This window comes from Anolis carolinensis, chromosome 5 (assembly GCF_035594765.1).
Source record: "Anolis carolinensis isolate JA03-04 chromosome 5, rAnoCar3.1.pri, whole genome shotgun sequence".
Lineage (NCBI taxonomy): Eukaryota > Metazoa > Chordata > Lepidosauria > Squamata > Dactyloidae > Anolis > Anolis carolinensis.
Window position 1 is genome coordinate 75,877,129 of NC_085845.1, and position 23,665 is coordinate 75,900,793.

A 23,665-nucleotide genomic window follows, 5' to 3' on the forward strand; every position below is an offset into this window, starting at 1 on the left:
TGGGTCGTCAAAAGTCTCCTCCACCACAGGTGGCTGAAGGAGTTCCCCAACGACCCGAAACAACTCCGATGATCTATTTGCTGCAGACGCTATACGGGTAGTCATATAGGACTCCTTGCCCGTATAGCCACGGTATACGCCCTAAGAAAGGCTGTAGCCCATGCTCGGTTGGACACGTCCCGAGAACTCCTCCAAGTGCGCTCTAGCCCCCTCCTCGTATGCTTCATCACAGCCAGCTCCCCGTGAACCAGGGAGACGGCTTGTCATGACGCAACGTGATGGGGCGTTCGGGAGCGATCGTATCTATCGCCCTGGTCACTTCCCTGTTATAGAGATCGACCAGGACGTCGACAGGATCGCCAGGCTCCATGGCAGGAAGGACCCCAAGATTCCTCAGGAATCCCTCCGGATCCATCAGTCTCCTGGGGCGGACAATCTTAATTTGTCCTTCACCCCTGCGGAGGTTTAGGGTCGCCGAAAGTCTAAAACTGACCAGATAATGATCAGACCATGACACGGGAAGGGTGTTTTGTTCTTCCACTCTGATCATTCCACTGTCCGCCACAAAAACTAGGTCGAGTGTGTGTCCAGCCTGATGGGTAGGACCAGCTATAATTTGTGATAGCCCCATGGTCGTCATGGCGGCCATGAAATCCTGAGCTGCACCAGTCAAGGGGGTCTCAGCATGAATGTTAAAGTCTCCCAGCACCACCAGGCGCTGGGAGACCAAGGCTGAATTGGAGACCACCTCTGCTAGCTCAGTCAGGGAAACTACTGGGTCGCGGGGTGGGCGGTACACCAGCAGAAACCCCACACTATCACGGTTCCCCACCCTCAGGTGGACGCACTCAAACCCAGATGCCTGTGGAACAGAGCATCTGACCACGGCGATGGATTGTCGATAGCCAACTGCGACCCCTCCTCCGCGCCCCCCCAGCCTAGCCTGCTGATGCACTCCGAAGCCTGGTGGGCACAGCTGAGTGAGATTTACTCCCCCCAGCTCGTCCAGCCAGGTCTCGGTAATGCAAGCCAGATCCGCCCCCCCATCCAGGATCAAGTCCTGAATGGCAGCGGTCTTACCATTGACGGATCTGGCGTTGATCAGCAAGACCTTAAGGCTAAGGGGACTGCCATGGGGCCTACCACTTCCTACCTTTTCAAGGGTCGCAAGCACTCTGTTGCGCTTCTCCCTAGGATGTTGGTGACCCGCAAGTCTCCTCCCCCACACGACCTGAATGGTGCCCCCCTCCTCCGGTCCCCCCTCCCCCCCTACATGGTTGGGATCTGTGGCTAGTCAACTTTCAGAAGAAGTAAGGCTGGAGTATAGTCTCCCTTGGGCTTCAGGTAGGGATGCTTCCGATGTTAAACTGGAAGGAGAGCCATCGAGGGAACTAAGTGGACTAAACAGAGGAAGTGTTCTTGGGCGGGAAAGTGTGGCTGATTGTGTAGGGACAACTGGGACAGATGGAGTTTCAAATTGGTACAAACCAGGAGGGGGGGCCCTAACCGGGGAGGTATCTGTGGATTTATTACAGGGACCTGATGGAACAAGGCGAGCAGGTACCACTGTGTCAATAAGGGGGCGAATATGAGGGTCCACAACTACCCTTCTGATGGTGATGCCCCATTTCTTTAGGCAAGATCACATTGCCAGTAGCTCACCAAGCCATAAATTGTCTGCCGGTGTAATTAAAAGACACGTGGAGCGGTCAAGTGACTGGTAGTCCCACCACAGCCAAGTTATGGCTTTCAATCTTATTTCCCAAGGTCTTTTCGATAGGATTTGGGCCAGAGAGTCACAAACCGCCCTCCTAGAGGTCCATCTGCCTCTATTGATCCTTAGGTCAGCAATGTCCACCGCAAAATTGTCTGTCATTAGGAGATGTTGATCCTGAGTAGAAACTGCGGTTGGCTGAGCAATAGGATCTGATATTAAATTAGCAGTTGTCCTCAGAATGTCCATAGGTGTCGTCCGCCAATCCAAGATGTTTTCGTTTCCATGCATACCCAACAACCCTCCCCTTCCCTCAGTCATCTCACCATCCATCCCACCCTCCAACCCGAGATCCAATGAGCCTTCCTCTCCATTTGAGCACAAGTCCTTGGGCAAATCTGCACATAAGGGGTTGTCTGCCCTTGGGAGATCGGATTGCACTGAAGTTCTGGTAATATGGACAAGTCCACTGAAGATATGATCCATTTTGTTGTTCAGAATCTTAAGTTGAAGCAACAAAAGATTAAACGATTCTCCCAGGAGGTCATATAAGTGTGATAGGTCATTCTTCACACGTGACTCTGTTTCAGCCATTCCTATGTCTATCATAAATACCACTTAGACTACTAGCACTACTCCACACTTACCAACCCTCACTCAATGGCAACTTACGTCGCAATCAGTCACTCCTCCAGACTTATCACAACATCCCACACCCCACACTCTCATCATTCTTCACAATTTCCCTCACCAATCAAAACTAATCTTCACACACTCTCATCGACATACACAAACACTCCTGGGCTCACTTCATACAGATCACCTCTCTGAGCTCAGTCCTATGCTATCTATCTCCTTTGCATTATACTAACCTATATATTTCTTGTTATAAATCCTGTCACACTCAACAACCAACACATACAGTAACATACAACATACAGCCAACTATATCTACCCAATAGCTAATCAGAAAAGAGAGAGAAAAAAGACAAAAAAAAATAAAGGAAAGAGGCAAGATGGTGACAAGGGATCCTGGCAGGCCCAACGTGGCGAAAACCGGCTGTGTCTTCACCCCCCCCCCGCCCAATTGGGGCAGCGATGTGTGGATTTTGGCCTGGAGCTCTTCAACCCCTTCCCAACGGGCGAAGGGGCCCGCTGGAGTGGCGATCCACTGGCTCTCCCCTCCCGATGGGCTGATGACGATCCCAGGCCAGCCAGCTCACCTCTCCCGGGACGGCGAGGGGACAATGGCGGCCTAGAGGCACAGACCGGCCCACAAGGCCGCAACCGGCTGGCTCTCCCAATTCACCCCCTCCCAAGATGGTGTGGGAGGGAGCAGCAGCAACTCAGCCAGATAGCTCTTCGCCCCGCTTCCCAAGGTGGTAAAAAAGGGGGGGAGCATGGAATAGCCCCTTTTCTCACCCACTCGCAAGGGAGAAAGGCCTGCTGGTGGCGAAACCTGGCACAATGGGTCACCTTTCGTTCTCTCCCGCGTTGGTCAGGGAGAGAGAAACAGTGGCAACAGCAGCTCTTCGGCCCCCTCCCAGATGATAAAAGAGAGCCCGATGGATTAGTCCAAGCCGGAATTAGCTCCCTCCAGATTGGCGAGGGGGAGTGAGCAGCCTGGCGGCGTAGCTCAACAGATAGGCCGCAACTCGGCTTCGTCCACAGTGATGGTAAAGTTTTACAGCACGGCATAAGCTCTAGTTTCTGAACATATGCCATCCAGTAGTTGCCATTTGCTCACCCAGAGAAAACTGTATTTAATAATCTAGAGCTGATGTGTTCTGTCCAATGCAATGGTCAGCTTTGCAGAAAAGAACAGAAATACAATTAATAAAATAAATAAATAAAGAGGAAGGAGGTTTGTGGACTAGATTTTCATTCTTGCGGCCCGCTGCTGGGCCGCAGCCCACAGGTTGAGAACCACTGTCCTAGAACATCCTATGATAGGTTTACTTTAGGGTTGCCATGTGTCAGAATCAACTTGAAGACACACAACAACATCTACTGCTCCTATTTCTGCTCCAAATTTCAATACAGATATAATGGGAACAGTCTTTCTCTAGTCTGGTGCTATCCAATATTAGCTTCGTGAGTCACTCACTCTCAGCCCCAGAAAACCCTATGATAGGCTCATCTGTTTCTTGACCAATGAATCATAATTTGATACATCCGGAGCATTACATCTAACTGGGATGACAGGCACAACAAAAATCTAAGAACACATCAGCATTTGAAAATAAGATATTTGCGAAGCAGTCTATAGGTCAGAAGGAAGCTATTCTGGGCTGTTTCCAAACTTCTAACTTGAAATGGCTCTAAGCACAAAAAAGTTCTAAGTCTAAACAGCTATTGTCCAGATTTATGAGAATCAGGGAGCATAGCAGGATGCAACGCATAGAAGATGGATTAATGAAATTGTGGAAAATGGTAAAGGAGCCATATAGGGTTTTAAAGGCCAATGAATTGGATTTGATTTGAAATGAAATTTGAATTAAACCTACAAACAAATTGGTAGCTATTAAGGTGCTCTAAGATTAAATTTACCATGAGTTTTCTGGATTAAATTCACAAGGCGATTGCGTTCTGAACTGGACCTATTTCAGGCACATGTAACTTCAACCTGAGAGGAAGTTGGATCTTGGCAATTCTCTAAACGATGGTTGTTCTTTTTTGTTCAAAGGGAATTCTCAGAACTGCAGAGTGGTACACAGTTTGTAATTCGCTTGCATAACTTGGACCGCTATAGCAACACGGCTGTACATTTTTCTGAGATGTGCGTTCACAGGTTGTTGCTTAGCATCCTATCTCATGGCATTTAGAAACCTTTGCAATGTGACAAAATACTCAGAACTGGGAGTATAAAAAGAACAGTGTGTGGGCCTTGGGATATGTCTAACTTTTGATTTGTCATATTATAGACAGCAGCGGTGGTAGCAGCACTGAGAACGAAAGGAGGAGGAGATGACCGTAGGGGCAGCAGGGGAGGGAGACCAAAGATAGAGAGTTCACAATTCAGGGAACTGTTGGCCATGGCAGCAAATTTCCAAAGTTGGGGAGGGGGGGTGAGATAATTTAGTCCTTCATCTCCGTCATTTGTCTCTAAGGATTCAGTGTGAAAAAAGGTCTTGGAAGATGTGAGAACTCTATATCCCAAATGTCTTTTACTAGTCAGCATGAATTCAAACAAGATCGGAAGTCAGCATGAACTCAAACAAGATGGGATGTCTTCAGCAAGACTTGGAGTTCAGTGTTGTTTCTGAGTTTTATTTTCCTATATTTAGCAAAATACTCTTAGCCCAGGGGTCCTCAAACCTTTTAAGCAGAGGGCCAGTCCACAATCCTTCTGACTATTGAGGGACTGAATTGTCATTTGAAAAACAAAAACAAAAAACGAACAAATCCCTATGCAGAGTGCACATGTCTTATTTGTAGTGCAAAAAACAACAACAATACAATATTTAAAAATAAAAACATTTTTAACCAACATAAACCTATCAGGATTTCAATGGGAAGTGTGGGCCTGCTTCTGGCCAATGAGATAGTCAATTAGGATTGTTGTTGTTGTGTGCCTTCAAGTCATTTCAGACTTAGGGCGAGCTTAAGTCTAAAACTAAGGGCAGGGGCCAGGTAAATGAGCTTGGAGGGCCGCATCCTGCCCACAGGCCTTAGTTTGGGGACCCCAGCTCTTAGCTGTACTTTGATGACATATTCAGATACATGCCTTTCATGTAACATTGTCTTGATAAGATCAATTATAGTATAGGCAGTCCCCAAGTTACGAACAAGATCAGTTCTATAAGGTTGTTCTTAAGTTGAATTTGTTTGTAAATCCCTTGTTCTTAAGTTGAATTTGTATGTAAATCGGAACAGGTACATTTTTAAGTGTAACTCTCTCTCTATATGTATAGTTACACTTGAAAATGTACCTGTTCCAAGATGTATGTGTGTGTGTGTGTGTGTGTACACACACACAAGCTTTGGATAGCATAGAGAAGGATTAACATCTCTATAGTGTTTGTTTTTCAATCTGTACCCCTTCAGAAGATTTCACCTCATTTTCTGTCCCTGTGATAATTGGATTTCGAAAATTTTTTGCTTGTTATGGGAAAAAAAAGGTTGATGATAAATTTTAGTTGAGACACCTTTCCCCCATAATAACTCTTCCAGGAGTGAATTTCCCTTCCGAGTGGCAGATTTCTCTCATTTCCTGTGGTCTCGCCCCCATTCTTAAGTATGAGTCATTTGTAAGTCCAATATTTGTAACCCAGGAACTGCCTGCATTAGGTCCATAGTGAATATTTTCTAGTATCATACCACCCTTATCATAACATTGATCTGCCAAGAAAAGTATCTAGAATGATTTCCTTTGTCTTTAAAACAAAACTCATGAAGAACAAGAACAAAGTCTGTAGGGAGAAGGTTTTGATGAGTGGGAATTAAAATGAATACCTTTAATCAGAGGCAGGCATTCTAGGAGTCCATGTTGTTTTTCAAATTACCATATTTCATCAGTTCTTTGCTCTAAGACGCACACTAATTTCAGTACCACCAACAGAAAAAAACTTTGCTTATTTATATTAAAAAGCACCTGCGACCTCATCACAGTAGAGTATCCACTTTAAATCCGGTTTCTGTCTCCTGCAGAATTCTGGGGTATGTAGTTTAGGGAGGGACCTTTAAGCTGCTCAACAGAGAGATCCTGGGCTTCCCTAAAGGGCTGCGGTGGTGCAGTAGGTTAAACGCTTGTGCCACTGAACTGCTGACTTGAAGATTGCCTGAACTGCTGACCTGAAGGTTGGCAGTTCGAATTCACGAGATGGGGTGAGCTCGCGTTTGTTAGCCCTAGCTGCTTGCCAACCTAGCAGTTCGAAAACATGCAAGTGTGAGTAGATAAATAGGTACTGCTTTGGTGGGAAAAGACAAAGAGACACTCTAAGCAATCTTGTCAGCCACATGACCAGGAGGTGACAATGCAGGCTCCTTGGCTTGAAAAAAAGAATCTCATCGGAGTGATAGATGAGCCGGAAATGAAAGGAGAAGCCTTTGCCTTGTTTGTGTTTGTATGTCTCATTGTATTTGACTGTAAAGCCTATCTAAATGTTGAGTCCCTTAGGGGAGAAGGGCGGAATATAAATAGTGTGTATTATTATTATTATTATTATTATTATTATTATTATTATTATTATTACAATAGAGTCTCACTTATCCAAGCCTTACTTATCCAAGTTTCTGGATTATCCAAGCCATTTTTGTAGTCAATGGTTTCAATATATCATGATATTTTGGTGCTAAATTCGTAAATACAGTAATTACAACATAACATTACTGCGTATTGAACTGCTTTTTCTGTCAAATTTGTTGTAAAACATGATGTTTTGGTGCTTAATTTGTAAAATCATAACCTAATTTGATGTTTAATAGGCTTTTCCTTTATCCCTCCTTCTTATCCAACATATTTGCTTATCCAAGCTTCTGCCGGCCCGTTTAGCTTGGATAAGTGAGACTCTACTGTATTAATATCATCATCATCATTATCAGTTTGCTGAAGTCCTAAGACACACCTTGTTTTTAGAGGTGTTTATATTGAGGGGGGGGCTGGTTGTCTTCGAAGTAAGGAAATACAGTATCTATATTTTCTACATTTATTCAGTTAATTAAATCCTATTGTATTATGTTATTTTCTACCATGCTACAATGTGGCTTCTGATTTTTTGTATGGCTTTGGGTTTTGCTTCATCTTTTTTCAGATTGGGAGATTTTCTGTATATTTTAAAAAATTGTACCAAGCCTGCAAGGAAGAAACTGAGTTTCTGACTTGGTTTATTGGACAAGATCAAAAAGAGTTGAGCTATTTATCTTCATTCTTTTAAATATAAATCTTAAAATTGTCAACATTTTATAGATGTTGGGCTTTCAAGACCATCAGGAGGTCATCATTAAGAAAAGTGCTTTGTGTATTTGCAGTGAACTCTCAAACAGCCTACTACCAAATTGGTCTATTTATAAAAAAATTCCTAGAAACCGTTCCAGTGTTCTCTGGAAGCCTCCTTAGAAATACATTTGATAGTTTCACCTTAATGGTTTAGCCATTTGGTTTTGCTGTTTATGTGCATACTTAATTTTTCATGGCAGTGCTCAGTCTTAGGCATGTCTAAATTGTGGTAATCACAGGAGCCAAGTTAAATCAGAAAATGGGAAGAATATTTAATTTTCTTATTTTGCCTAACAGTCTAAGAACTAATTTTCTATGTCAATCTAAGGTTCATTTTGTTCAGGTAGTCATAGCTTACAGTGCCCACTTTCTGCTAAAATTTAACCAGCATTAATACTGTTTTAAAAGAACCTCAATTCTTCGCATTACGCCAAACACATCTCTACCCTTTGGGATTATAATCCAGTTTACATAAATAGAAAATATAAATTAAAAGTAAAACTGTGAGAAGAAACATAGACTTTGATAAGAAGGCAAAGAACAAGGGGGAAGGCTAGGGGAATTCAGAAATTAAAGATAAGCGGGAGACATGCACTTAAAATTGAGGGAGAGAATGTTAAATTTAAAGTGAAAAAGGAAAACTGATCCGTAAAAAAATGAAAAGTTGATTATAGATCTGTTTCTTGAGTAGTCCACTGACCACATCAACAATAAAAAACAAAAAACAAAAATACACAGAAGTATAGACACTAATCTCTACCATAAAACTATTTTGGTTAATTAAGATAAATTGAAGCACAAAGATCTTGATTAAATAATAAGTTTGGCAAAATGAGGTTAAATTACAAAGTGGATGAGTAAATTTTCATTGTACATTTGGCTTGTTTTTCTGCTCACCTTCTTTTAGAATAATTCCCAGTATTTCTAAAGCACATTGCTTGAACTGTAATGGCTAGAACAATTTTAGGAGGTGGTGAAAACATGTTCTCTCTAGGACTCAAGGATTTGCATAAAATTGCTCAGTGTGCATGCAGGATATATACTTTATGTGGCCCACATCTACTGTAGCCAACTACAAAACCACTTCTAGTCAAGGAATTTGTCAGCATTGTATGACTCAGGTTGTCAAGCTGTTGTTTATCAAAGAACCAGAGAGAGGGTTGTTCAGTCCAGTGTGTATATTTCAAAGGAGAAGATGTTTATGTGCTATTGATTCCTCTCTGGCCTTTTTCTTCTGAATTGCAACACAAGTAGACATTCTTGTTATCCACTTTTCATTCTGTTGTGTATAATTCATTGTCCTTGCACTAGAGAACCACATGGCAGCTAGATTTTTCTTTGCATGATGGAACAGGCAAGCTAATGGTAAACTGCTTTCTCTTTAGCCAAGTAAGTGGTTGTAGATACTGTAGTCGAGAACAACTCTGAGTGATGGTCCATGAACTGGTACCTGTTTGCAAAATATCAATTCAGTGGTTCTCAATCTGTGAGTCCCCAGGTGTTTTGTCCTACAACTCCCAGAAGTCCCAGCCAGTTTACCAGCTGTTAGGATTTCTGGGAGTTGAAGGCTAAAACATCTGGGGATCCACAGGTTGAGAACCACTGCATCAGCTGCTGGTCCCTGGAGAGTTTCCAGGAAAAATAAGAAACAATGGGAAACTATGGGTACAAATACCCTGTTTCCCTTAAAATAATACATCCCCAGAAAATAAGACTTAGTAGAAGTTTTGCTGAATTGCTAAATATAAGGACTCCCCCGAAAGTAAGACCTAGAAAAGTTTTTGTTTGGAAGCATGCCCATCGAACAGAGCACCAGAGCATGCAGGATTGGTAAATGTACATACCAGTTGTACATGGAAATAGTGGTAGTAACAAGAAATTCTTGATAGGATTCACAGTTTGACTGGTTATGCTGGTTTGTGATGACAACTATTGTACAGTATATAATAAATGGTCATTTTTTTTGTTCAACAGTAAATGTGAATTCTTCTTCATGGAAAAATAAGACATCACCTGAAAATAAGACCTAGCGCATCTTTGGGAGCAAAAATTAATATAAGACACTGTCATATTTTCGGGGAAACACGGTATAGTCGCAGTTTCTGTAACATTGAGGGAAAAAATGCCGGGCTTTCAGATCAGATCATTTAAACATGTCACACCTCCACCCCACCCTGGCACATATGTTTGGAGATTTTTCAAAAAAAACAAAAAACAAAAAAAAACACCTGCAGTTCATATGAATACAAAGCTGTCTTCAAAAAGGGGAGTGGCACTGTTAAACCAGGCTTATCATAAAGCCTGGGAGTCTTTTTCAAAAAGGTCTTCATCTACTACTAAACACCAGATGCTCTTCTCTTGGAAGATGGCACAAGCAAGAAGCAGTCGCTGAGAGAGGTCTTTCTTTGGGCCACATCTCATTTGGCAAAGGCAGAGAAAGACCTCAGAATACACTCTTAAAGCCTAGGTCAGTTTGTACAGGAAGAGGCAATGTATAAGGTAAACTAGATCCAAGCAGTTTAGGGATTGAAAGGTGTATACCAAGAGCAAAATGGAAGCAAATGCAAATGGGTGCTTTGAGATTTCCTGCTTCTCGGCAGTGGGTTGGACTGGATGGCCCATGAGGTCTCTTCCAACTCTATGATTCTGTGATTCTATGATTCTATGAAATGGTCCATAATCGGTCCATAATGAAATATCTTGGGAATGGGACCCAAGTCTAAACACCAAACCCATGTATGTTTCATATACACCTTGTACACATAGCCTGAAGGTAATTTTATAACTTCAGGCATGAAATAAAGTTTGTATACACTATCACATCCACTTGTGGACAATTTTGGATTTTTGCGTATTTTGGATTTTGGAATGTGGATAAAGGATGTTCAAGCTCTAATGTGCTTTTCTCCCCTTGGCAACATCCTTGCAGACAGCCAATTCTCTCACACCATAAGCGACTTTCAGTTTCTCAAGTTGCTCCTGACATGGAAAAAAAAACAAGTTTGAAATGCCCTGATTAAAGTTAAAATAAGCTTTTTCAGTTCATCACTGCAAAACAAAAATAGCTTGATAAAGTCGAGGACACTGTAAATGTTCTTATAAACACTTATTTGGGATTATTCTCAAAGGGATAGAAATGTTCTGGCCTTGTTTTCAAAGGTTCAAAGTAGCTTCAAGCTCCGGTCCAATCGTTTTGTCAAGTGCCTTTCTCTATCTTGACAAATGACTCAGAAGAACTGGGCAATCTGACTATTTTATAGTTCTCTAATGAAAATATGTTGAGTGTTAGGAACAAATTGGCACTATGACAGTATCCTCCATACACATACTTGCAGAGAGAAAGAGAAAGGGTGCTATTTTTATGTGTCCTCCTCTAAAGATGTCAGGGTAAACATTTGAATAGTTGGTATAGCAGAGGGAGGAGGATGGAAAGAAAGGGAAAGTGGTTGCAAGTGTTTTTTAACATTTTAAAAATAATAACATAATTTGCCTCAAGGTTGTGGAAAATGCTTTCTTAGAATCATAGTTGGAAAGATCTGCAAGGGCCATCTAGTTCAAACCCCTGCCATGCAGGAATATAAAACTAAAGCACTCCTGAAAGATACCTATCTAACTTCTATTTAAAGAATTCTAAAGAAAAAAAATCCACTATCTTAAGACAGTTTACTCCGCTCTGTAACAGCTCTTTTAGGAAATAAGTGCTTCCTTATGTTTGGGTGGAATCTCTGGGTTGTTTTTTTACGAAAAGAAAAAGAAAAAGCAAAGCATGATCCTTGTCCTAAATTTTCAAAGGACATGAAGTGTTGATGTGCAAAACCAATAAATCTGCTTACTGAACGTTGGGCCCCTTCCACACAGTTAAATAAAATCCCACCTTATCTGCTTTGAACTGGAATATATCGCAGTGTGGATTCTGATAAGCCAGTTCAAAACAGATATTGTGGGATTTTCCTCCTTGATATTCTGGGATATAGGGGTGTGTGGAAGGGCCCTCAGTTTCCTTGAGTCTAAAACTTTCCCTGAGAAAATTCCTTTTGCTACCTCTGTAGTAGCGAGGAGTTGTGTTAATATATGTAGGGTGCCGTGAAGTCATTTTCTTTGTTCATATCTATCCTAATGGCTTGGAATCTGTAAATATAATTCCATTGAGCTATTTCTCTTTCTAGTCTTATTTTGTAATGCCTTGTTCAGGGACTGCAATGTTCAAATCCTGTACTGTATGTCTGGGGAGACTGAAATGTTCTGTAACTGTTTTTCAAGTGTTGCTACTTCTAATGTCATGGTTGTGTCTATTTATCTTCTTACGTAGAAACTGTCCCATTTGTCCAATGTTGAGTATAGATGGGCAATGATGCCATTAGATCCTCCAATATGTATTACATTGGAGGTAGAACAAGTGAATGTATGTTTCATACTGCAGATGATATTATTGGCTATATTGTTCTACAATATGGGTCCCATACCTATGGGTCCCCAGATGTTTTGGCCTTCAACTCCCAGAAATCCTAGCAGCTGGTAAACTGGCTGGGATTTCTGGGAGTTGTAGGCCAAAAAACCTGGGGACTCCAGGTTGAGAACCACTGTTCTACAAGATTGATTCTAGTTTGTTGATGGTGTATTTGTGTAATCTCAGGTGGGGACTGTAGGGGACCACTAAAGGTAATACATCTTTTTGTGTTATTGTTCTCTTCTGTAGTAAATTGTTCTTGGCAATTAATATTTTCTGTTGATTGGGAGAGATATTGTAGTTTGAGAAATGCCTGAGAAATCCAAGAGCTTTGAGTCTCTTTCTTGTGGATCTGAGCAGATGCAGTTGTGTTGAGGGGTTGGCTGTAAACAATATATTTGATGGTGTGTTTTCAGTGGAAACTGAAAACTTGTAAGTATGTTTAGCAATGGGGCGTGGTGTTTAGATGTCCCTTATATACAATTACACAGTGGTATCAAGCAAGTGAATTTTGTATGTGCATTGGTCCAGGTTCAGCTTGATGGTAAGGTAGAAACTGTTGAAATCCTGGTGGAAATTTTCAAGTGATTTCTCTGTATCCAAATAATAAAGACACCATTTGAGGAAACTCATTCTATATAATAAAATAATAATAAAATTTTATTTCTAACCCGCCCTCTCTCCCAGAAGGGACTCAGGGCGGTTTACACATTAAAAAGGCAAATATTCAATGTTGTATACAATCATAAAAACACTAGCAAATATACATAAAATCATAGCACAATAAAATGATAAAATACAGATAATAATTAAAAGTGCATATAAAATATCTATGGGAGAAGTGACATTTGGGCCTCCTAAAGTGCAATAACTAAATACTGTTCAGATGGAACCTAGAGATATAACATATAGGTATGAAGTGGCCCTACAGTGTGCTATCCCTTAGTAAGAAAGCAGTCAGGAGTGGGTGGGGTTTTTTTCCAATATCCATCTGCTTCTCCATAGTCTATGGAGCAAAGATGAGTTTTAAGATATTTTTTAAAGGAGGGGAGGGAAGGAGCTGTGGGTCAAGAGTGTTATGTCCTTTCATAAATAAATGGAAACAAGCATTATGCTATCGGTGACTGGGTAGCACAATTAGCAAAGAGGGTCTTTTTGTTTGAGAGCACAGCTTTTTGTATCTTGGAAGCTAAACAGACTTGGTCAGTACTATATTTGGAAATCTCCAAGAAAGTACTGTGAACCATAGCTGAGAAGAAGACAATAGTAAACTATCTGTGATTATTGCTCGCCTAAGAGAACTAATAGTATTAATAAATTCATGGGATCATCATAGTTTCACTTTAAGGCACTCACATAGAAGTGATAAAAGGTGGAAAAGGAATTGCCCCTTCCTTTGGTTCAGCGGACAGAACTGTTTCTGTAACGAAACAACACAGTTGAATCCTGACCTGCCTCTCTGTATTCCGAATTGTAGTGTTTGGGATTTTCATTGGGGCAATTTGCCTGCTAAAAATGTTTCCAGAAGTGCTAGCGTGTTTTATTTTCTTGATATTAAACACTAAGTTTGTGGAGCAGGAGGTATCAGTACTTGACTATGAGGTGATTACTATATGAGGTACTATAGTGGTTAGTGGTCTGAATCATCATCTTGGAGCTTGAACAAATGTTCCATCTCCTGAGATGGATTATATTGGTAAATGCTAGGAGAAGTGTGATGAATTCCGATATTCATACAAGTTTAATCCCAAAAGTTTATTTTCAGATAGCATTTTCTTCTTTTTATCAAATAGATTATCCATGTGATTCATAACCTCTATGTAAATATGATAACACACCTCTACTAAAAATGTTCTGCTGAACGTCATTCGGAGTGCAGGGTGTTTGTCAATGAGATTATCATGCATGTATTTAAGGAAATGTTCGTCTTTTTAAGAAAGAAGTCATGATATTCTAATATTAGCTTTAGTGGTTCATTGGCTTTATTCTTTTAGAGAACACTTTTTTATGAATTGGATTTTTTTTTCTTAACTTCTGATTTCATATGGAGCATTGTGCCTTTTGGGAGTAGACGCAAAACATTTGAAAAGACTGATTGATTTGATCTGGTGGTGTACCAAATGTCTAACCAATTCCTAATAATTATCTTCAAGGGAATGATTAATATGCAGCACAATTATCAATACATTCAAACTAAAGTAAAGAATGTAAAAGCTGATACATAGGGTAAAAAAGTGAAACTTAGCTTCAATCTATTGATCCAGTGTCCATTGTGCTTTGAGCTTTGATGTTGTATGGCGATACAGGAGGGACACCCAAACCTCTGGGACCTCTGAGATTCAAGGGCTCATTTACACTGACAGGACAGTCTTCAGTTGTATAAGTCCCACAGCAGCTAAACACCACATGGCATTGATCGAGCTTAACACAGGACTGATCCAGCTTAATGCAGCCTTGCCCTGGGTAAAGCTGAATTGGGGGAAAACCGGAATCCTGACCCAGGATTTGGTCTTTCTCACAGCTTTTGGGCTGTCAAGACAATCGGGCTGATATCCAATGGGAACCGATCACAGCTATCTTTCTGCCATTCCTAGGATCTCATCATAAAGCCCTGGCAAAGTGTCCCGTTTCACCAGGCCTCTAGGGAGAAATGAGGGAGCAGCGGGGCAAATCTGTAACCCTGCGTGCAGCTCCCTCTCGGTGATAGTTTCCCCATCACATGGGGAAAGCATTGCCATTGCAGGGAGCACAACACGGGAAGCTTCCCATGTTGTCAGAGAACCATCCGGCGATGCTTTCACCCCGGTTGGGGCATGGCCTACACCAGAAGTCGCACAACGTTGTGTGATGTCCAGTGTCGGCCTCCATCCCCCAGATGGGGTAAAAGCGCCCTAGGATGCTTAAATCACCCTTTCTGATGAGGCTACTTGTCATTGTACTCTCACCTCACGTAGCTTGCTCCTCAGCACTCTGACAATGGCTGCAACATGTGGGAAGGGGAGATGGGTAGCGTAGTTGCCTAGTGGCTGTGAACCATGTTCAGCATAACTGAACAGTTGAGACTCCCTCCCGCCTTGAAGACAGTTGAGGGAGTCCCTATCTGGACACCATGTAGGTCTGATCTAGCATCTGGAACACCGGATTGGGCCATAATAGCGGTCAATGTAGAAGAGTCCATAGTAGTCTAAAGTCTTCATGCAAGCCAAAATGCCGAAGTGACTAACTGCTCACATCTGATCCATTTCAAAGGCCTCTCGACCTATAAACAAACATTCCGTAACACAAATGATGCATCCAGCAAAACCTTAATTAAATGTCAATCAAGACTGCAAGGCTCTAGGTCAGTGATTCTCAACCAGTGGGTCCCCAGGTGTTTTGGCCTACAACTCCCAGAAGTCCCAGCCAGTTTACCAGCTGTTAGGATGTCTGGGAGCTGAAGGCCAAAACATCTGGGGATCCACAGGTTGAGAACTACTGCTCTAGAGGCCTTAATACAATGAAGAGGAAGTCAATTAGGAGGTGATATAAGACTTCGTTTTGGCTGCTGGCTTTATTGGAACATGTTTTCACCTTTAGACCTGCCTTAGATCCTGCTATTCCAGTCTAACTAAATCAGCTACCTCATCTTCTGGCTGCTCCTATCTCTTTAAACTTATAAAGCTGCTCTTCCCCACCCTAAGACTCTCATCTTTACCTGTAGTCAAAACATGATAGTATTACATGAACATAGAATAATGTATATGACATTACCATGTTATGGAAAAAAATTCTTTCTTGCACTGTAAATTTCCATGTACATGATGTAAGATTTGTTTCACAAGTCAAAGGTGAAGAAGGGTGCAAAATGTGATCCTATCTACAGTTTGAGTAATATGGGCTATGAAGACCCATACTTTTTTCCTATTTATGTTTCAAATCAGAATGTAAAGAGAACAGTTCCAGGTAGTTAGAAGCAATCTGAAAATGGACTGCCTGACAGTTAAAATGAGACTTGAATAAATGACATGCTTTTACAATTCTTTGGCTAGAGAATAGGAGGGATGTCACCATTATGTACTTTATGTTTGTCCAGTACTGTAAGGCCCCCATAACTGTGGAACCCATATCTGCTTTCCTAGCCATTTTTAGGTCCTCCAGGCAATTTTATACTATACTTCCATTGAAAGTTGTCATAGAACTGTATTGAAGGACTTAGCAAATTCCTAAAGCATATGACTCTCTAGGAATATCTAGGTCCTCCAGTACAATTCTATTGTATGCTTGGAATTAAGATAATTTAATGGATTTTAATATATCTATGGTTTCATGAAACTGTGGTCCAGCCAGGAATGTTTCCCCCACAGATGCAAGGGTCTTATTGGTACAATAGTTAACCGAGAATGACAATAATATTGCCATAATAGTAGAATCTATTTATTTTTTTACTCACAAGGGTTCCCCCCCCCCAGAAAATTACAATTTAATTTTAGACAGTTCATATTCATAATGTAAAAGAGGAAATGTCTTTTGGCACTTTCTTATGAATATACATTTGAAAATATTTCAATTATGTTTTGAAATGTTAGCAAGGTCAATGGGACATTCAAATTATAAGCAAGATCTTTCATTATTCAGTAGTCCATGGTTACAGCCCTCTGGAAAGAATTTTAATGGTACACTTCAATAAAATGTTTAAAATGAAGCTAGTTTTTGGAATGCTGAAAGAATTTTCAGATTCTGAAACAAACAAACAACAAACCTGATCCAAATCTCCTGCAATAATATGCGGGCAGGAAAACAGGTCTTCATATTGCACGCCTCTCAGGATTTTGCATTGCAGTTGTCATTTCAAAACGTGAAGCACAAGGTGTATTTTATGAAAAGATATGTTCAAAAATCTATCTTTAAATATGTGCATTTTGAAATCAAAAATGTATACAGATGTGGGACACATTTATGCATGTATTCATACAGAAAACAGAATGGCTTCCATCACTAAGTTATACCTATATGTAACACAGAGAGTAAATCAACATCTTATTCAGCTGTGTGGAAGGGGCCTACATCTGATAGTAGAAGACATACATAGCTGTCTTGATTAGTAGCCATTCATGTCCCCATTCTACGTGTATTTATCCAATCCCCTTTACAGCCATTTGGCAGCAATAGCTACATCTTGTGGCAGTAAATGCCACAGATTAACTGTATACTCTGTAAAAAAAAAAGTACTTGTTTTCTCTGTCCTAAGTCTCCCACCATTTGGTTCCATGACCGATCTAGAGTAATAATAATATAATAATAACTTTATTCTTATATCCCGCCCCATCTTCCCGAAGGGACTCGAGGCGGCTTACATGGGGACCAAGCCCAGTAATCCAACAATAAAATACAATAACATAAGATACATTCAATTACAATGAATTAATACATAAAAACATATAAAAATTATAAAAGCATAAACTCAACAACAACCAATAACTGGGCACAATGGGTGTGTTCAAAAATGAAAGGCAAGGCAATAAATTATACATGTGCAATATATTGCAAGGGCACTAATAAGATGGGCCAGTAATAAAATGCAGTGGCTGGGTATAGGTGGAAGTAAAAGTATTATGAGAAAAGAAGGAGAACTTGTCTCTTATTTACTTGCTCCACTTGATAGGAGTGCATAGCTTTATACACTCCTATCATAACCCCCTCCTTTCCTTGTTTTCTAAAATAAACAACCCTAATATCTGTAAACTTTCTGCACAGAGTACTTTCACCAGTCCTTTAATTATTTTATATGTTCAGATCTACACTTCTTCCATCTCCGCAGTGTCCTTTTTTAGGTTCACTGAACAGAACAGTACACAGTATTCCAGATGTCGTTGCATCATAGATTTGTACAATTGCCATATAATACTGGCAGTTTCATTTTCAGTTCCCTCTGCAATGATGCCGAACAAGGAGTTCACATTTTTAAAAGCCAAACACTGCACTGAAATTTTACTTATACAGTAGAGTCTCACTTATCCAACATAAACAGGCCAGCAGAACGTTGGATAAGCGAAAATGTTGGATAATAAGGAGGCATTAAGGAAAAGCCTATTAAACATCAAATTAGTTTATGATTTTACAAATTAAGCACCAAAACATCATGTTATACAACAAATTGGACAGAAAAAGTAGTTCAATACGCAGTAATACTATGTAATAATTACTGTATTTACAATCACGATATATTGAAAACATTGACTAGAAAAATGCGTTGGATAATCCAGAACCTTGGATAAGCGAGTGTTGGATAAGTGAGACTCTACTGTACTATGGGAGAGCTGGATTTGTAGATCTGTTTCAAAATTCTTTTCACAAGAAGAAGAAGCAATGTAGACATTTTGACTGTCTCCATCATAGAACAGAATTTAGAGCTACTTGTCTTAAATTGTCATATGTAAGAATCAAAATAGTGGCTGTCTTTCATGGGAGATTTTCAGACTACCACATGGAAGACAGAGGATACTCAAGTTATTATTTGAGTCTATTATTATAGTTTATTCCCTTCACCTTCTTCTTCCTCAGTCCAGCAAATGCGTCTTTGTGTTATTTTCAGGTTGTGAATCGGCTCTTGATCTGACATTTCAGAAGGCCGTGCCCATAGTGAATGGCATCTTTAAGGTCCTCAGGGATGTTACGAGAGCGCGGACACATATGAAACAGTTTAATTCTGTACATATCCCAGGAAGTCATACCCAACAGGCAAGTTCATATGGATTTTTCTTATTAGCATATTGCATTTTATTATATAATGTTTAGTGATGGATTTTATAATGTTGTACATTTTTCTTCTTTATATAGATGTGCTTATATAGTAAGCCTTGCCTTCAGGTATTCTTGCAAATAGAAGCATAGAATCATAGAGTTGGAAGAGACCTCGTGGACCAACCACATTCAAAGCACCCCCGAAGTAGGAAAATCACATTCAAAGCACCCCCAACAGATGGCCATACAACCACTGTTTAAAAGCCTCCAAAGAAGTAGCCTCCACCACACTCTGGGACAGAGAGTTCCACTGCTGAACAGCTCTCACAGCGAGGAAGTTCTTCCTAATGTTCAGGTGGAATCTCGTTTCCTTTAGTTTGAAGCCATTGTTCTCTGTCCTAGTCTCCAGGGCAGCAGAAAACAAGCCTGCTCCCTCCTCCCTATGACTTCCCCTCAAATATTTATACATGGCCATCATGTCTCCTCTCAGCCCAGCTCTTTAAGCCACTCCTCATAGGGCTTGTTCTCCAAACCCTTGATCATTTTAGTTGCATATTTAATCTGAAATATACTGAATAATGGCAGCTATGAGGTTGCCATCTGTCTAGCATTGCCATCAGTCTATCTCCCTCCCCCCAAAACACCACATAGTGAATTGCTAGAAACTTATCAACCATTTCCAGAACAGCCACTTTTAAGGCAGTAATGCTACAGGTGTTTTGGACTACAACTCACAGAAGCCTCGGCCACTTTGGCCAGTGGTCAGAGATTCTGGGGGATGAAACCTGGAGGACCAGAGTTTGGGAATCACTGGTCTAATTCATCAAAACAGTTCCCGAAGCCCATTGAATCCAACATTTTGTCATTAACAGAGGCCAAGCAAGTCCAAGTGGGGGGGGGGGGGGAACACGAGAAACCGAATCTGACTATCTTCATGATCAAACAAATAGAGAAACAGCTAAAATAGAATTATAATTGTTCCTGGGTGGGGGGGCATATTCAGAGGTTGTCAGGTCCAAAACATCAGGAGAGAATGCTTCTGGAACATTGTTATAAAACCCGGAAAACTCACAGCAACCCAGTGATTCTGGCCATGAAAGCCTTCAACAACATGTCTTTTTTGTGTGTGACTGCATAGAAGATCAATATTTGACATTACATACATGGGGAAAATGTGTTTTTAAGGTTATAATTGCTTTAGAAAATCATTGTTTTCTTTATGTTATTTTATTTGAGTGCTTCTGTGCTCATTCAGTTTTCTTTTTTTATCTGAGTTAAATGGCACTTCCATTTATCATTTGCAAACGCACAACTCCTCAATTTGTTTTCTAAGAAAACTGAAGATTGATATTCCTAGAATAGTGCTTCTATTAAGTATTTCTTGCCGCAAATGGGTCATGTACATTGTAATACTTACAGTTGAAATGCTTGTCATTCATTATTATTGCCTGTAATAATGGTAGGCAAGGTGAAGAAAATGTTCTTATCAAAATAAGCTGGAGTTTTCACATAAAGCCATGCTTCTCATATTATCTGATATGTAGGATTGGCATCTCTTCCCCTCATGTTCCAGCTAGCATTATCATATTTGCTATCATATTCACTACAATTGCTTCTTTCTCTTTTTCATGGAAATTCTCCATGGACTGGACAGTGGCGATGAATCAAAAGGGCTGCATCTTACTCAATTTCCTTTTTAGCTGGATGGCACTCACTCCCCTCATCATACATTGTGGAGATGATATAAGTGGTGATGCTTCTGTGGTTATCACTAATGTCTGTGCAGTGTCCTTTCATTTATTTGCTGACCACCCTCTTCTGGGAACCCCAGGTTGAGAACCACTGTGTTAGACTGATATCTCTGGTTATATCTCTGAACTGTAAGGAACAAAGATATGCCAATACACAAAATATATAGATCTTCAGAAACATTATTTCAGTTGCCCAGAAACATCTAATCTCCCATAAAATATATGCTCTCAAGACACCAAAGTAGTCTTCATTAAAAGTAATATAGTTGATTTACTAACAAACTTCATGTATTCAGCATACAGATGCATTTCATATTGGTTGATAGTTTAAACATTCTGTTCCCTAAAGCATTCTGTTTTAGTCTCTTCTCTGTTGCATACAGACTAACACTTTCTTCAGTCTAATACATTATTGAACATTGACTCAATAAAGACTGACTATACACTACAGCATACTGACATTGACTACTGCATACTAACACTGCTGACTTCATAAACTGTACTGACTTTTAAAATGCAAACTGGCTTCTAAAAATGGAGCCTCTGTTTGAATAGTCCCAGATCTGGTCACATGGTCTGCAGTCCCTCCCACAACCTCAAACAACATAGAGTTAAGGGGAAACTGCATATCAAAATATACATACAATATAGTAAACAATCATAATTAGATACATAACAAATAACTAGTATAGGAGGCTTGTAAAAGGTTGCTATTTCCAGCAATTCATTACTAGTGTGTCACGCTTACTTCAAACGATCAGCATGAACACAGACCAAAGGTAGCTGCTATCAAAACCAATCTTTATTGAAGAACACACGACTTGGAAAAGTCGAGAATGACATAATGTTTACATACAATCATCTTTATTACCTTCGCTACAACGTCACACCACACGTAAATATCATCACCCAAGCCCCACCCCATCTATCATTATCATCACTACAACACAAACTACTCATTAAAATTGTTTTGATTCTCACTCCAGAATTTCCCATGCTTTGCTGCCAGGTGTCCGTAGGAGCTATAGAGGAGTGCGAATTGTTATGGCTCCGATTCAAGAGCTTGCAGACTCAGCTCTTGGAATCGGTCCCACGACACTAGTGTATTCTTTTTTGCAGGCAACCTATAAACCCTTGTTGAAGCAAGTGGTGGAAGAGATATATAATCCTGATCGGCCTGACCCTGTTGATATTGAACATATGTCTTCTGGGCTCACGGATCTTCTGAAGACAGGATTCAGCATGTTTATGAAGGTAAAGCTGTTGATGATGCGTGTCATGTATGTATTTTATTTTGTTTTATTGTAATTGCCTGGGCTTGGCCCCATGTTAGCCACCCCGAGTTCCTTCAGGGAGATGGAGGTGGGATACGAAAATAAAGTTGTTGTTGTTGTTTTTGTTGTTGTTGTTATTATTATTAAAGCTGCTACAGATTTAAAATACAACAATTGTGGCAAAAAGAATGCAGTTTGTTTGACATAGAACATACGTATCTCACAGGGAAATTCTGCATTTTTATATGACATAGCAAAAAGATTCATCGATAATATGTATATCATAACAGTTTTGCTTTATACTAACAGAAGGAATGGGAGAGGGTCCTTGTGAGCAGCCCCCACATCCTGTCCCCTGCCATTTCACTATCGACAAAGTACAGATGAGACAAGGTTCCCTTTTTCTTTCTTATTTATTGCAATATTAGTGAATTAACTGTGAGTCTCACTCACTATTTTCACTATATTCCATGGAGCAACTTACTGAATAGACTCTGGAGAAGCATTAGACTGCATTCTATAAGATCTTGGGAGACAGTCTCATTTGAACCATGTCAGAATGTAAGAGCACAAATATGCCAAATCCAGACTTCCAAATTCTGAGAATTAAAAAAATATTGAGTAGAAGATACAAATATATTAAGAAGGCAACCAAATCCTCACAACCTCTGAGGATACCTGCCATAGATGTGGGCGAAAAGTCAGGAGAGAATACTTCTGGAACATGGCCATACAACCTGGAAAATATGCAACCACCATTTGGAAGGCTGTTCATGACAGTAATCTTGACCTTAAAATGGGGGTTGAAAGCTTTAAGATAAATGCAGCAGAAGTTTCAATCAGAAGGTAATTTCCTGAGATCCACTTCCCTAAGGAAAAATATTGATCATTCACATCCATCCAGCAGTGTCTGCTTGCCTTGTGTTTTAATTGGGTATAAGTGTAATTTGCAGCTGTTAAACAGAACGATTTTGGACCTTTTTCTTTTTAATGGATTCACTAACTCACTAATTCTATATAAACTTGAATATGAATACCCTATTTCCTAAATTTTAATCCTATTAGGAAACTGTTGGTTTTGAAGTCAAATCCAAATCATTCAGTATCAGTTCAAATAGTCATCAAGAGAGTTTTACTTTCCTGCTCCTAACATATAGTCCACTCTCATCTTTTTCAAGGGCTAAAGCATAGGAGCCCCACAAAAGTGGGAAAAATGAATACTGATTCATTTTTTTTCTTGTAAAAACACTTCTCAAGGCATTGCTAGGATCACAAGGTGTCCATAGACTTGCACCAGAGGATCTCGAAATGCCCCTTTTCCCAAATCATATAAAGGCTACAGTGGAGGTGGCAGCAAATACCTTATAGTAATCCACAAACAATTCAGATCTGTGTGAAATTAAGGGATGGGGAAGAAAATGATGGAGACCTGTGCAGAAAATGGGTCACTTTTTCTGTCATGTAAGGCTGACCCCATTTTCAAAGATTCAGGTTTGGGGGGAGAAAATTCTTAGAATATATTTTAGAATTGCCATTGCATTCCTAATACCTTATTTTTGTTTCGGTGTGGCTATATAGTGCAGTCTTTCCATGTAATTAAGAGGGTGTGTGAAGAAACCTAGAAATAATTTTGTCTGCCTGAGTCTTTTTTTACTAAGTCTATGGGCTGGCTGAGAAATCCGCGGAAGCAGGGAGTGGCACTTAGCTCAGCCAGATGATAAACAGCCATCTAACTGAGGCTGAGGACAAAATGATGCGGGCTTGGCAGAGCCATTTGGAGCTAGAGCCCTTCCTCCTCCTCCTCCTCCTCCTTCTCCTCCT

The 23,665-nt window shown here is 40.4% G+C and overlaps 1 protein-coding gene across 1 annotated transcript in view; it reads left to right on the top strand.

The window, feature by feature from the left end:
- Positions 1-23,665, top strand: part of scfd2 (sec1 family domain containing 2) — a 202,281-nt gene that overhangs the window by 150,277 nt on the left and 28,339 nt on the right. Inside the window, exons 6-7 of the mRNA XM_062981594.1 lie at positions 18,671-18,816; positions 21,690-21,824. Coding sequence (XP_062837664.1) covers positions 18,671-18,816; positions 21,690-21,824 — 281 coding nt within the window. The remainder of the gene's footprint in view (positions 1-18,670; positions 18,817-21,689; positions 21,825-23,665) is intronic.